This window comes from Quercus lobata, chromosome 8, assembly GCF_001633185.2.
Source record: "Quercus lobata isolate SW786 chromosome 8, ValleyOak3.0 Primary Assembly, whole genome shotgun sequence".
Taxonomy (NCBI): domain Eukaryota; kingdom Viridiplantae; phylum Streptophyta; class Magnoliopsida; order Fagales; family Fagaceae; genus Quercus; species Quercus lobata.
This window is the reverse complement of record NC_044911.1, coordinates 44,525,351-44,541,795: the sequence shown is the minus strand read 5'-3', so window position 1 is coordinate 44,541,795 and position 16,445 is coordinate 44,525,351. Positions and strand designations below refer to the sequence as shown.

General features: G+C 33.1%; 1 protein-coding gene across 1 annotated transcript; it reads right to left on the bottom strand.

Moving 5' to 3' along the window:
- Positions 1–10,287: 10,287 nt before the first annotated feature.
- Positions 10,288–16,145, bottom strand: LOC115957977. The gene is made up of 5 exons (XM_031076336.1): positions 15,910–16,145; positions 14,018–14,217; positions 12,161–12,335; positions 10,803–11,067; positions 10,288–10,673 (listed from the first exon to the last, which is right to left on the bottom strand). The coding sequence occupies exons 1-5, from the start codon at positions 16,070–16,072 to the stop codon at positions 10,634–10,636; spliced, it is 843 nt and encodes a 280-aa protein (XP_030932196.1). The 5' UTR covers positions 16,073–16,145; the 3' UTR covers positions 10,288–10,633.
- Between the last annotated feature and the right edge of the window lie 300 nt (positions 16,146–16,445).

Below are 16,445 nucleotides of genomic sequence, written 5' to 3'. Positions count from 1 at the left end.
CCCACTTTTCTCAGAGAAAACCAAATAAAAAGAGTGCAACTTTTGGGGACCCACCACTAATAATATTTAAAATTCCAATTTTGTTTATCACCAAAACAAACATTCTGAATTTTATTGGAGTATTTAGATAAAAATATATATCTAATTTAAATTTATTATATTATTTTCTTTTCTCTTCCCTCACTCCTTCCAAACGTGTAAAAGAGATTTTGTCTTCCTCCACTCTCTTATCTTCTTTTCTTTGCCCCTCAATTACAACCAAACACACAATAAATATTTGTGAGAAAAATCAAATGCTTTTTGTTGTATTCAAAATAATAAAATGTATATGAAATATAATAACAGACTTAACTGTAATCCTTCAAACTGGGTTTCAGTTAGCTCAATTGGTAAAGTCTAGTATTGTCGAATAAGAGATTTGTGACTTGATCCTCACCTACACCAAAAACTAATTGGTGTTTTAGTCTGATGATAATGAGCAATCATTAGGAGCTGACACCATAGGAATATGGTACGTAACGAGTAATTTTGAATTACATTTTTTCATAACAAAAAAGTGTGTGAACAAAGAATTTTTTTTATTTTTTTTATTTTCAAAGAAGTGACAATGAAAATAATCCAACCTATTAAAGAAATTTTTGGAATTTTTGTTAGAAAATATATTTACATGCTTATGTAAATTACTTTATACACAACACTGCTTAATTACCGAGATTGTAAGGTGGTTTTAGTAAGAGCATATATACATATTATTGCTCTCATACTTGGGAACAAGTTGTAAAGTTATTTAAAATATGATTTTTATATTAATTAAACTTATCACACAAAGAATATAAGGGTAATTCTCAACCAAAATTAATAACTCATTTTTAAGGATAATTCTCATCCACTTGTTGAGTGTTCACAAGTACCAGATGAAGTTAAATATTTAATATTTTGCACTCGTCTTTTGTTTGGAGACCCCATGAATTTTAAATATCAGATGAGGACCCCCATAAAATTTATAGTTATGCATTCCATAATTCACAATCTAAATTATTGTTACGACATATGTGATTCAATGTTAGGAACATATGTCACTATTTTATGTAATTGACTAATCCTTTGACAAAACGCACTTTACTTGTAATTGGGTAGATCTAGGATGTGCTTAATACTTCAAAGAGTAAAATTTCAAGTTTAAGTGTTAAAGCCATGCAAGTCTGTCCAAGATTCAAGTGTGAAAGTGCTGGATTTTAAAGCTCGGTAGCTAGCTCAACAACTAGCATCTATCGAGGTTTAAAAGTTGTTTCAGCCCGTGGCTCAACGGCTAGCTCGATAGATAGCTATCTATCGAGATTAATGAAATTCAGATTTTCTGTTCTGTTTTTCATCCAATTTGTGGGTATGTGTTTGGACTTTCTTTTCTCACAACCCTAAACATATATAAAGATTATTTTTAGGGCTATCAAAGGTGACACAAGTTACACAAGTGTAGAGCAAAGTCTTGTTCATGCAAATTGTGACCGGAGACAGAATTTGCCCTAGTTCATATATCTCTTAAAGAAGCTGCTGTGTTTGTACACCGTAGGGTTTTGTGAACAATGAGATTCTTGATCTTCATCGTGTGATAAACTGAAGAACTTTGCAGCCAACATCCTTCTCAAGTTGGTGATTAAGTCGCATACTGGGATCCGCGCAATTGATTAGTCGCGTACTGAGAGCTGTACATTGAAAAAGAGAGATTGTTACTCCAGAACAAGTCCAATTGGGTATTGGGATAAGGGTTCAATTGTAGGTTGGTATAAAGTACTGGGATTCATTTAATTGTAACCGCTTGTTTTGATAATAGTGGATTCTCGGGAGTGGTGACCTTAAATTCACCCGGTAGAGTTTTTGCCGTATAGGTTTTTTCCATTCGTAAACAAATCACCGTGTCAATTTAATGTCCGCTGCATTTAGTTTAATTGATGATTTGTTTGTGCTACCACGCGTATTGTATGTTAATTGAATTAATTAATTAGCTTGGTTAATTAATTTTTTAATTCATCACAAGGGGTCAATACATTCTTGGCCTATCAATTATGACTATTTTTGTTTTTCTTATTCTAACAAGAAAAAGAGAATAGAAACTAGTATCATGATTATGTCTTTTCTTGACAAAGGCTATCGTTTCATAATCACATTTGAAATGTAATTAAGAGTACAATCTGAGAGCAACAAAAGTAAAGAAAAATGAAAATAATAGAAAAAAAAAAAAAATTTGTCAAGTGCTCTATTTCTCTCTTCCACAAGTCTCTAGAAACAAGTTTCATGATTTCGTGAAAGATTTTTCTCCTAACTAGTTTGGGAAGAAACCATATATTCCAACTCCTCCTATATATTTTTATTGGATGTGAATTTTGAAAATCTAACTGTTGGAATGCGTATTTTTATTATATCCTTCATACTTGCAAAATTTCAATTACATTGAATATCAATAGCTATTTCATCAATAAAATGTTTAAATTTAAAATTTTTGTGATCTAAAATTATGCATAAAAATAAGTTTATTGATCGAATAATAAATAACATCTAAATTGAATGAAATATGACATATGTGTTAAGAACATAAAAAACATGTAATACAACGGTTAGATTTTCAAAATTCATATCCAATAAAAAGATATAAGAGGAGTTTGGAGGATTTTTATCTAAACTAGTTTGGAGAAAACATTGTCCATTTGTCTTTGTCTTACAAAATCTACCACTCTATAATGGCATTTGAAGGCAGGGTTATAATTGGGAAAAAAAAAAACTTGATTTTGTGTGTGTTTACTTTAATTAGGTCTCATGGGTTTATGTTTGTCTTCGTCATATGTGTCTGTCAAATAGTGAATCCTATAATATTTTGGGTTTTTATTTATATTATTTATTTATTTTGGTCTCATATTTGATATATTGTTTTATATTATGTATGGTGTTGGGGGGGGATCCTATAATATTTTGGGTTTTTATTTATATTATTTATTTATTTTGGTCTCATATTTGATATATTGTTTTATATTATGTATGGTGTTGGGGGGGGGGGGGGGCTTGACGAAGGAATATTACCAAATAGATCCGACCCGAGGAGAATGTGGGCCCAACTGCTCATCAATTCTGGCCTAGCACAATGACTATAACTAAGAAATTGAAGCCAAGGAAGTGGCCCGCCCGAGAAGTGAACACTTCTCGGAAGACTAGAGATACACCACTTGGGCCAGAAGACTAAAGTCCGTGGAAAGAAGTTTGCCAATTTAAGCCATGGTGGTTTGAAGATGCAATCAGTACTTGGTTGCAGATGTGGACTCAACAAAATAAGTTTCGAGTAGGAGCTTGGGGGCTTTAGTACAAGATTGCAATAGTACTTGGATGGTTGTGTGGGTCAATTTCTACTGCAACTATAGATTCTTAGTGGATCGTTTTAGTGGCTAGCTGCGGAAATGTTTTTTTTGGCCGAATTCTCGAGTTTTCCTCTTTGATAACACATCCGATATATCTAAGATTTGCTTCTCTGATTTATTTATTTTTTGATAATTGTTCCTTTAATTTGCTCATGTTAAGTTGTATTTTATTTGTATTTTTATTGACTTTACTTTTTGTCAAATTTGATTATAATTTAGGCTTAATTTCTTATATTTGTGGGCTATTTTTGTAATTGGGTTGGGTTGGATTTAGAAGTTCAATGTAGTGTTGCCGGAACTGCATTTTTGCAGAATACATTGGCATTTACGAAATAGGTACATGACAGGTTTTATAAAGCAGTTGGGATTGAAATTCGCAGCTCATGCAAATTTCCCTGAACTTGAGAGGAAATTCTATTATTTAGATCACCTGCTGTACCTTTCCCCCTCCCACTATAAATATCCTCATTTCCCACAAATTTTACCCTAAGGACCCACCTAGGAGTTGAGAGAATTTTATCTACTGTTGAGAGAGCCAAACACTGTTAGTTCTCTACACTCTTCCCACTCTCCATAGCCAAATCTTTGAGAGAAGATTAGAAAGTGTTGTTTGGACCCTTGGGAAGCATTGGAGCTTGCCAAATTTAGCCATGGTGGCTTGAAGATGCAACCAGTACTGTTTTGTTCCAGAGCTGGTGCCAAAGTTAAGGAAAGGACTCGGTGTAGTCAATTGCAAGCAGAAGCTTAGAGGGTTTGAGTAAAAGATTACAACATTACTTGATGGTAGTGTAAGTCAATTTGTATTGCAACTATCTATACTTAGTGGATCCTTTCGATGGCTGGCCGTAGAGAGGTTTTTCAACCTGGTTCTCATATTTTTTTTTCCTTCTTCAATAACACATTTGGTGTTATCTTGGGTGTGCTTCTCTTATTTATTGCTTATTGTTCTTTTAATTTGCTAAATATGCTTATCCATGCAATGTTTGTTGTAAAATGCTTAGTTCAATTGGCTAAATACTTAAACTTGTCTTTAATTGTTACTTTAGTCTGAAATTGAATTAGCCGTAAAATTTGAAGTTTGGGGACTTAATTATTACCTAGGTCATTAAATAAATTTCGCAGCTTATCTAGTTTATCCATGCAATGCCTATCATCCATGCTTAGTTCAATTGGCTAATCACTTATCTTTGAGTCTAATTGTTAGTTTAGCTTAAAATTAACTTAGCTGTAAAATTGAAGTTTGGGGTCTAAATAATTGCCTAGTTTAAATAGGCAATTTCTCAAGTATCATCATGCTTTAAAATGTGAATTATGTATTCATTGTTTGATAAAGGCATAATGGAATTAATGTTAGACTAAAAATTTCTTGTCACGGATTCGCAGAAAGCATGTTACTTACTCCTATATATTTTATACATTTTCTATACATTTTTTTTTTAATGTAAGGGTAAAGATATACTCCAATTCATTGAATGCTATTATGAATGTTTATTTCTTCAGTGTATCCAAATTTGTGGATCACATCTTCCATGCATGGGGAAGCATGAATTATATATGGTATTTTATTAAATTCTAGTTACCAAATTAGTAACAAGCTAGATTACATAAAACGCTTGGAGAACAATGAGAGAGTCTAGACTCTAGAGCATTTATGAGGAAATGGTACATGAATACTATAAATACAATCCTTTATCCTAACAAGTCCAATATATCAAACAGATCATCAAGAATGACTTTCAAACCAGTTTGTTCACATGGGGAAGAAAAACAAGATGATGATACGCCATATTTCTTTGTTAACACTGTGCATGCCGTGAAAAAAATAAGGGATCATTACATGGAATTATTTCCAGGCGTAAACATTAGGTTCATAGTTGGTACAAATCTTTCTGGTTCGAGTTACATGAGTGCTGTCGACAATATCAAACATGGAAATAGAGAATTTAACAGAAGGGATTTCATTTTGAATGGTCGAATAATGCCACCCTACGATCCCCCGCCAACAAGGCCTATTCGAAATCTTGAACCATTCATAAATGGATGGATTGAGGAAGGTGAAACTATCATAATTCCCGAAGATGTGCCTCGCCCTATGTATGATCGAATAGTAAAACGTGCAGAAGAAGAAAGTGTTTTTGTTGGTGGTGTTTATAGGGATTGGTGGAATATCCATATACCGTCAGTCCATCGTTAAATCCGTAATTATATAATGTATTATGTCTATGACTAGTATTGATTTTCCTATATTTCCATGGAATTAGAATGTTTCAGGAACTACAAAGTTAATTATTGTTATATGGTTTACTATAATAAGTGTTTATGGCATTGGGCTTGAATAAAAAAAATTTATGATTTGGAATTTATGCTTCGGTTAAGTTTTGTGATTAAAAAATGGTGACATGTACATGTGTTGCTAGATCTTATATATCTCAGTGGACCATTTTTTTTTTTTTTTGAGTTGTTTAATTTGTTAATTTCCAGCTATCAAACACATTTACAATTTGATAAACCATAATTTCAAATTTCTTGATTTTCCTTTGATAGAAAACATCTTCTGATAAATCATTTTGAAATTTAAATATTTTATTGATGAAATAGTTATTGATATTTGATCTTATTTAAATTTTGCAAGTATGAAGAATATAATAAAAATATGCAATCCAACACTTAGATTTTCAAAATTCATATCCAATAAAAATATATAGGAAGAGTTTAAATGGGTTATGCCCATACTAGTTTGGAGAAAAATCTTTCACGAAATCATGAAACTTATTTTTAGAGACTTGTGGGAGAGAGAAATAGAGCACTTGACAAGTTTTTTTGTTTTTGTTTTTCTTTTTTCTTTCCTTTTTGTTGCTCTCAGATTGTAGTCTTAATTACATTTCAAATGTGATTATGGAATGGTAGCCTTTGTCAAGAAAAGACATAATCATGATATTAGTTTCTATTCTCTTTTTCTTATTAGAAAAAGAAAAAGAAAAAGAATCATAATTTAGATTATGAATTATGGAATGCATGACTTTAAATTTAAATTTCATGGGATCCTCACCTGATTTTTGAATTTCATGGGGTCCCCTAACAAGAGACGAAATAATAAATAATTAACTTCATGTGATACTTGTGAACACTCAACAAGTGGATGAGAATTATCCTTTAAAATGTGTTATTTTGGTTGAGAATCACCCTTGTATTCTTTGTGTGATAAGTTTAATTAATATAAAAATCATATTTTAAATAACTTTACAACTTGTTCCCAAGTATGAGATCATATTAATATGTATATATGCTCTTACTAAAACCACCTTACAATCTCTGTAATTAAGCAATGTTGTGTATAAAGTAATTCACATAAGCATGTAAATATATATTCTGACGGAAATTCCAAGAATTTCTTTAATGGGCTGGATTATTTTCAGTCTCTTTTTTTGAAAATAAAAAATAAAAAATTCTTTGTTCACACTTTTTTTTGTTTTGAAAAAAATGTAATTCAAAATTACTCATTACATATCATATTTCTACGGCATCTGTTTTTTTTATAATTGTTCTTTATTATCAAATCAAAACACAAATTAGTTTTTTGTGTAGATGAGGATCGAATCTCAGATCTCTTATTCGATGATACTAAATTTGACCAATTGAGTTAACTGGAATCCAGTTCTAGGGATGATTGTTAAGTTTGTTATTATATTTCATATACATTTGGTTCTATTATTATTATTATTTTGAATGCAACAGAAAGTGTTTGATTTTTCTCACAAACATTTACATTGTGTTTGGTTGTAATTGAGGGAGAGATAGAAGAAGATAAGAGAGTGAAGGAAGAGAAAATCTCTTTTACATGTTTGGAAGGAGTGAGGGAAGAGAAAATAAAAGAAAATAATATATTTAAATTAGATACATGTTTTTACCTAAATACCCCAATAAAATCCAGAATGCTTGTTTTGGTGATGGACAAATTGAAATTTTAAATGTTATTAGTGGTAGGCCTCAAAAGTTGCACTCTTTTTATTTTGGCTTTCTTTGAGAAAAATGGGCCTCAAAAAGTTGCACTCTTTTTATTTGACTTTCTCTTAGAAAAGTGGGCCTGAATGGATGCTCATTTCTCCAATTTTCTCTTCTTTTCTTTCCTATAATGCTAACCAAAAAAGAGAAATTGTCATGTCAACACAATTTCCTTTCTTTTCTCATTTCTTCCTCCCTTCCCAAACAAAGCATTAATTCTGATTCTTATCATTATTGTTGTTGTTGTTGTTATTATAGGTACTATATTATTATTATGATCATACGAATATGACAAAAGACATTTGATTATTTATAATAAATTGTGCTAACATGATAGTTTCCTTTGTTTAATTGGTATTATAAGAAATAAATGAGGAGAAGATCGAAAGAATGAGCATCCATTTGAGCCCACTTTTCTCATTTGCCCAAATTGGACAAAAATGATGAAAAAACTATATAAAATGAGTGTAACTTTTGGAGGCCCACTACGAAGAACGTTTAAAATTTCAATTTTATCCATCACAAAATCAAACCTTATGGATTTTATTGGGTTATTTAAGTAAAAATATATATTAAATTTAAATATATTACTTTATTTTATTTTATTTTCTCTCCCCACACCCTTTTCAAACGTGTAAGAGGGATGCGTTTTCTATTTCATTTCTTTTCCTTTCTCTTCCTTCACTCTCTTCTCTCAGTTTTTCTTCCCCTCAGTTACAACCAAACACACTATTAGTTTCTCTTCATTTCTAGTTTCAATTTTAGGCTTCAAAATAGGGATTTGATTTGGGCTAATAACCGTTTACCTTTGTCTTTGGTCCTTTCTGCCTCAGAGTGAAGCGGATCAAGTAGCTGCTTGGTGACAATGTTGGAGCCTATGCACAAGAGCCTTAACAATAATGAAGGCCTGCAAAGGGGCCATGAAAGAAGAGGCATCCCATAGCTATTTCCAGCTACCAAACACATTTATAATTTGATAAACCATAATTTCAAATTTCTTGATTTTCATTTGATAGAAAACATCTTATGATAAATCAAAATCTATTAAAAAAAAATCGTATTTTCAATGGAATGAGAAATTCATGATAATTAATTTCGAACTTCACAAGTAACTACTGTACCATTTGGGCAAAATGCATTTGAAGTATGATTCAAGGGTGTTAAAGAATTGTGGTTGTAGAGAGAGAATAATAAAATTACACCTGTTATTCATATATGTAAATGTAGAAGTTGGTTTAAGTTATTCAATCCAAAGTTTCAAACATTCAAACTTAATGAAAACATCTTTCTAAAAAAATAAAAAATAGTTTCCATGGAGCAGGGGTGCCTTGCTATTTGCTAATATGCTAAAATTGTAGCACATTATCTATACTATTAATAACTTAAACTAATTATATTTACATGAACTTAGTTTGCATAACAAGTGCCAATGCATAGTGGGATCAATTTGGTCTAAGACATAGGGATAAGATGGATGGATAGTTGAGCTATCTAATCTCTCTTCCTCTCTAAGTTAGGTTCTTACGAAGCACTTATTTAACATAAGGAATACATTATATAATCTATTAAATTACGTACTTTTTTTCCTGAATATTACATTACATACATTTATATATGTATTTATGTGTTCATACATGTAAATAGGCATTTTCCATGAACATTTTTTTTGATAAATAATAAAATTTCAGATTATAAAGTATTTTCCATGAACATGGTAGCAGTAACGTATTAAATAGTAAGTTTGATGCTAACACAAAGGAATTTCACAGAAAAGCACTTTTGATTTTCTATTATATACCCCCTTGTTTCTTACTAAAATAAAGTTCACTTGTTATAAATACAATAGAATTTCAACTTATAGAATATAGTGTCCCTGATGGAATTGAATTTATATCTATAATACTGCACCATTATTTTATTATTATTATTATTTTTTATAAGTATTAAGTTTTATTAATGGAAAGGATCTACCTCAAGTGTGCATGAAGTATTGCTAAAAATTACAAAGAAAGAGATTTGCAAAAAAAAGAATCAACGAATTCTAAGATTTAATTAATCTCACTAGGACACAACACACGAGACCATTCAACCATACAAATAATGATCTTATGAACAATTATTATGGCCAAACAACGGAGCCTCCCACATCTTCAAAAGCTTGATGATTCCTCTCTCCATGATGTCCACAAAAGGCTTAAGGAAGAAAAATCAAAATAAAGGGAGAGTGTTTACCGAATTAATTCCTCCAAGGATTAAAAATGCTCTTGGGCATGGTCCCAAATATATATATAAAACAATCTCCATGCAATCTTAATGATGTTCAATTTAGAAATAACACTTATAGTTCATAAAGTAAAGCATAATCATTTAACAAAAACACAAGATAAATGAGGTCAAAATGAAGGAAACAATTTTAAGACCCTTAACAGAAAAAAAAAAGATCTAAATGCTTGGCCATCTTTTATATTTTTAAAACAATAGGTTGAACATAATCCTAACTTATGTTGCATGAATTTGCATACACTGACCAAAAAAACTTGCATACAAGCATCTAGTTAGTGTTTGTGAAATTGTTAGTTCATTCATTTGAAGGTCGTTGGATTTTCTAGGGTAGATTGAATTCAAGGTCATTTTGAAAGACAAAGGCTTGTGTACTTTTGTTGGTGATAAATTAATAACATGGTAAAACAAGAAGTAGAATATCGTGACTTGGTATAGCGTCAAAGCTGATTATAGGGCTATGGCTCATACAACATGCAAAATGTTATGGCTGAATATCTTATAAGAAATTGGGATTTTCTATTGATAAGCTTTTGAAGATGTTTTGTGATTATCAAGTTATTATGTATATTGCTAGTAATCCTGTGTTTCATGAGACCATAAAGCAAATCGAGGTGGACTGACTTTAATTGAGATATGGTATGTGAAACAAGTTGTTACTTCCTTTGTCAAGTCTTGGGATCAATTAGGAGACGTATTTACTAAGGAGCTTAGTAAGATGGGCAAGATAGATACCTACGCTCCAGCTTGGGGAAAGTGTTATGGATATTATATATAAGGGAAAACTTGTAATAATATAGTTACTAATACACATCAAAAGAAAAACCAGCCAGTCTAGGATTGAGCTCTCACAATCTTTTCATATTCTCTCTCTAGCTGTCAGCACCACAATACATAGAATCAATCCTCGCCTGCCTGCTGAAAATTGAGTACGAAAAGATGAAATATCATCTGGTCTCTACCTTTGTCAACTTGATACTTGCAATTCTGTGGGGGAGAAAATAAACTTGCATTCCCAATATTAAATTAATTTGCACTAGTATAGAAATCTCAGCAACAATCATGATTGTTTCAAAATATTTATATATCAACTTTTAAGTTTATTAATATGCATACCTTTTTCTAATCCCACAGATGCTCTCAAGAAGTTCCTGAGTTTGCTGCACCTTTGAATTTTTTGGTGTCTCTTTGCTATCTAGTACCAAGGTTGAGACCCTCAAGATGGTGACAAGTTCTGCTTCAATTTTGCTAAGCTCTTGATCTATATGTTCCAAGAATTCATCATAAGAAGATATTCCACTCAAGCCATGGATTAGGTCATTATCATTCCAAATGCCAACACTCAAAGAAGCTTGAATATCCTCTGGCTCCTTACCAACAGGTAGACTTTCTTCGGGATTTTTTAGAAAATAACTACAAAACCCAAACAATATCATTAGTTAGGAAACGTTTCAAACTAATTTGGATTCTAGCAATTCGAGTTCAGAGGACTCGATTTGTGGTTTGTTAGGTCGGCCAGAAATCGAGTCCATTGGACTCGGTTTCTAAGCATAGAAACCGAGTTTGTTGGACTCGGTTTCTAAGCAAAGAAATCAAGTCTACTGGACTCGATTTTCATTCATGGAAACCGAGCCCAATGGACTCGATTTAGCAACGCAGTGGTGAGAATTTCCAGCAACCCAGAGAGTTCAAAAACGAAGAAGAAAGAAGCAACAAATGAACCCAGGCGCCGATTCTGACCAAACCCAGCCGGCAAAAGCTTCAGGCGATGCAAAACGCCTCATCGGACGTGTCTCGCCGCCGCGACGATGCAAAAACGATGAAACCCAGGCATCGATCTGACCAAACCCAAGCAGCGAAAGCTTCAGGCGATGCAAAACGCAGAGAGACATGTCCGATCGGCAACTGGGTTTCATCGTTTTTGCATCGTCGCGGCGGCGAGACACGTCCGATGAGGTGTTTTGCATCGCCTGAAGCTTTCGTCGGCTGGGTTTGGTTAGATCGACGCCTGGGTTTCATCGTTTTTGCATCGTCGCGGCGGCGAGACACGTCCGATGAGGCGTTTTGCATCGCCTGAAGCTTTCGTCGGCTGGGTTTGGTCAGATCGACGCCTGGGTTCATTTGTTGCTTCTTTCTTCTTCGTTTTTGAACTCTCTGGGTTGCTGGAAATTCTCACCACTGCGTTGCTAAATCGAGTCCATTGGGCTCGGTTTCCATGAACAAAAATCGAGTCCAGTAGACTCGATTTCTTTGCTTAGAAACCGAGTCCAACGAACTCGGTTTCTATGCTTAGAAACCGAGTCCAATGGACTCGATTTCTGGCCAGTCTAACAAACACAAATCGAGTCCTCTGAACTCGAATTGCTAGAATCCAAATTAGTTTGAAACGTTTCCTAACTAATGATATTGTTTGGGTTTTGTAGTTATTTTTTTAAAAATCCCACTTTCTTCAATCTCTGAACAAAGGTGCAAATCTTGTTGGCCATCAAGGTCCAGCACATGAGGCTCAACTTCTATGTTCTCATTCAGATCTTCTTTATTTTCCTGCTTTGGCGTAATAATCCAAACAGGACTGGGTGCATTTTCATTGCTGACTTCAAGATCCAAAGCAACATTCCCAACCAGCTGACTTTCTTTCAGAGATATGGCCTGAAACCAAATTAGGCTTCTTCTGATAATATGGTTGGCTGAAAGAATTTGTTCTTGAATGAGATTTTGCAAAGATGTGAAATTTGAAAATAAAATAAATCCAGTGACATGAAAAGAAACACATTTAAAATTAATCATAAGAAGCTTTTACACATTGATTAAAATGGTAGAGATCTTTCAGGCCATAATAAGACATATATGTAAATTATATAGAGAATCTTATCTGGTTGAACAATCATGTACAAGATATATACAAAACAAATTTATTTAATAAAATCCACCATTTATTTACATAAGCCCAATATCTGTCTTAAACTAATTATATCTACATGAACTTAGTTTGCATAACAAGTGCCGATGCATAGTGGGATCAATTTAGTCTAAGACATAGGGATAAGGTGGATGGATAGTTGAGCCATCTAATCTCTCTTCCTCTCTAAGCTAGGGTCTTACAAAGCACTTATTTAACATAGCATGTGTGACATGGTGTCGGCAGCCAAACTCTATGCTTTTATGATAACCCCTGTGGCAGCTCTTGCTACAAGAACAGGGTTTATTTGGATAAATAAAAAAACTATAACACATGAGGCCTAGTGTCAGATAGAAACTCGGGAAAAGCTTTTATACACTAAGAAAAATCATATCTAATTCACACTATTAACTGCTATATACTGGCTAAGTATTTTTGTAAATGTCCACCAGCTCTCTCTGTCAAAACAAACATAAAAAATTCAGATTGTTCTCTCTGAAAAAGAGTCACATTTTGATGCATCCAAACTTATATAACCTTAAATTCCATAATTTTCCTCTAATTTTTATTTAATTTGAGAAAGAGAATAGCGGACTAGTAGCATGGATGGTAAGTTAAGTACAGAAAATATGATCTCAAAAAGATGTCCCATTTTCCTCACTGGCACCATATTGGACACATTCTATCCCCCTCCCCTTCTCCCCCTAAACTGCTATGTAAAATGCTTTTGATAGCCTCAATTTCAAAGGAAATCCGAGCATGCATGAGCTAATTCAAATAATATGTTACAACTAAATTTCTCTGAACTCTATAATAGATAATGTAATATATTAAAACAGGAACTAAGACCATTAAACATGACAAGGACAACCTCCTTTCAAAAACCATAAACTGGGTCGAAAGTTATCAAGAGCCTCCAACACTCCATATGGCAGACATCTATTTCCCAAAGCATGAAGGAAGAATAAGAAAAGACACGCACTGTATCACTTGCACGCTCTATGCATAAGTTACAGTAACTTTCATGATCATTCTTGCAATAGCTTATCATGCATAGCTGCCTCAAGATATAATCCCTAATCCTAATTGATTCTAGGTTCCACCACCTCAAATTGCTTTTCAATTAGCCTAGCTAGCTAGTGGTTTTCAACTGGCTGTTATGTTAGTTGTAGTGCACCTTCCCTCCTTTATTATATTCACTGCCTGATAGGCATAACATATAACACAACTAGCAACACAATCTCACTTGCAGGGTTGGAGCATGCCATGTTGGGGGGGGGGGGGGGGGGGTGTTGTTGTGGTGGAACTATTATGAAAATTTGATGTGACTCAGCTTGCTACTTAAAATATAGATATTAAAAAGTCCAGGAAGTTCCTCAGTTGAATCCAACATGAAAGTAATGCTTTTCTAATAATTAACACTTTATTCTACCTTGTTAAGCTTTGTGGAAAGCTCATCAAGCAATTCAATGCAGCTCTTTGACTTCTCCAAAGCTTGCTTAACCTTCTTCTTCTGAAAAAGTAGTTCTCTCGCATCATTTTCCTTCCCAGTTTGGACACTAATAGCTGCTTGTCGTTGAATCTTCTCAGCTGCTTCTGACAATCGCAGAAGCCTCAATCTTGCACTGTTTGCTGAAAATCAATGATGACAAAGTGTTCTAAAATGATGTCACCAATTATATGCAGTATGCTTTTCATATATTTGGCACTAAAAGCAATGGAGTATTTTTCAATTGTCAAATATCAAACATAAGCAATTGAATGGAGTAGATAAATTCTTTGATATCTAAACAATGCCTGAAGAGCTCGCCAACAAATATAAAAAAATTATAAACCATAAATTCATAAAAGTAATGGAAAGAAAATTTGTCATTCAGATATCCAACATTAAGTTCCTCTTACGTCTAAATTCACACTGAAACAACCAATAATTTAGACAAGTTTAGGTTTGATTTTGCATTCAGAAAAAAATGAAAAGCAGTATAATTCCCTAGGGACACAATACTACAAGAAACCAAGACTAGTGCTCAATATGCATCAAATAAAAATCACTGCAAAGACATCCCCCAGTCTAGCATGAACACTACAATCAATCTTATTACCATATTTCAAGTTCACAACCAAAATTACTAATCACATGTGTACAAAAAAAGAAAAAACACTTATCTCCTTCAGTAAAAAAAAGTGGTGCAATATATGTGAAAGTGTGTATAGGCATTTGGTGTACAAACATCCAACAAAACATAGCATTATTTGGTTGGCCAGAAAATTTGGTTTAATTGTAACTGTATGATCAGAAAAGTTAATTATTTTGAAATAGGATTGGATATGTAAGAATACTACATTGTGCCATAGTGAGGGAGATGGGTCGCTGGCGCAATTCTATTTAAAGTACATAGGTTTATGCCTAGCGATGATTTTGGAGTTTTAGCAAGCTATAAAGGAAGATTCGATTGTCATGTATCATGATAGTAGTAGCACTGGACTGCCTTTGTCAAATGCGGATGTTCTGGCAAAAGAGAAAAAACTACAGTTTGAACATTGTGTAGCTCAACCTGAACTAGTTAAAGTCAATGCTCTTAATATCACTCTATGGTTTCATGAATGCTGTGGCAGCATCCAGTGCCATTCACTATCAGAATATTCGTCTTCTAAATTTTAGAATGTAATTTCTTGGAGGATACTGGGTGCACATGCTGTGTACTTTTTCTATTGTTTCTTAATAAAATCTCTATTACTTAGATTTCTTTATAAAAAATCCTTAAATGTCTAAAGAAAATTTACGTTTTTCTTTTATTAAAGGCCATACAGAACACCTGCTTCTACCATTTCAAGAACTGGAGCCAATCATCCTCAAAAAAAATCCATCAAAGAAATTATCCCTTTTTTTCTGTAGAGGCCAAAGGTTCTGATTGATTTACCCAGTAAAAGTGTAAAAATATGCAAAATTTACTGTACAAATGTCATTAACTTTAAAATTCATTTTGGGTTACAAACCCATCAACCCAATCCATCATCTCTAAAAAGTCATAAGCCTGTTCATGAGCAATTCATGTGATCATAATTTCAATACTATTACTTTCTAATGAAAGATTTTATATATTGGCTATATGATATACCAAGTCATTGTTCCAATTCAACTGGCCAAACAATTATCTGGGAAACACATAATTATCAAAGAAGAGATAAACTATGACAAAATATATCCTATAAATGATTTTGCATTGAAAAGGCAAATGGGTATGGCTAATTATCAACAGAATTATCAAAGAGAGCAAACGGGTATGGTTAATTATTATCAAATGGGTACATGTATTATCATACCTTTGGCTCTGGTTCTTGCTGCCTCAGAGTGAAGCTGATCAAGCTGGGCACGTAGCTGCTCTGTGTTAATGTTGGAGCTTAAGCACATGGGCCTTAATAATAATGGAGGCCTGCAAGTGCAAGGGACAGCCATGCCAATGCCTGCAGCTGAGTTCAATATCATAGTATTTCCTTCTTACTCTCTCTTTTTCGTATCTATAAAAGAGAACAAAGGGGGCCACGAAGCCCAGCGTTTTACTTTACTCCTATCCCGCATCTGACCTGATCAATTGATTTATTTGACTACAAATTCAACTAGTCGCTAACCCGTGCGATGTACGGGATAGTTAAACAAAATTTATACGCATTCACTTTTATTAGTACAATCATTTAAAAATAATTCTAACTAATACCCAAATGTAAGAGACACATTGACTTACTATTTAAAGTAGCCTTCTGAAGAATTTACATATATTGTGCAACTGAGCCTTAATTTCTTATCAACAATAAAAACATGGAAATTCAAAACATGGAAAGAAAATAAAAATTACAACAAT

What these genes read in the sequence shown, in the direction of transcription:
- LOC115957977 (XM_031076336.1), bottom strand. Translation starts at nt 16,072, where the DNA reads ATGATATTGAACTCAGCTGCAGGCATTGGCATGGCTGTCCCTTGCACT. An exon ending in AGCAAGAACCAGAGCCAAAG is followed by an intron (nt 14,218 to 15,909) that starts GTATGATAATAC and finishes ATTGATTTTCAG; the next exon opens with CAAACAGTGCAAGATTGAGG. An exon ending in GGACCTTGATGGCCAACAAG is followed by an intron (nt 11,068 to 12,160) that starts ATTTGCACCTTT and finishes AAGAAAGTCTAC; the next exon opens with CTGTTGGTAAGGAGCCAGAG.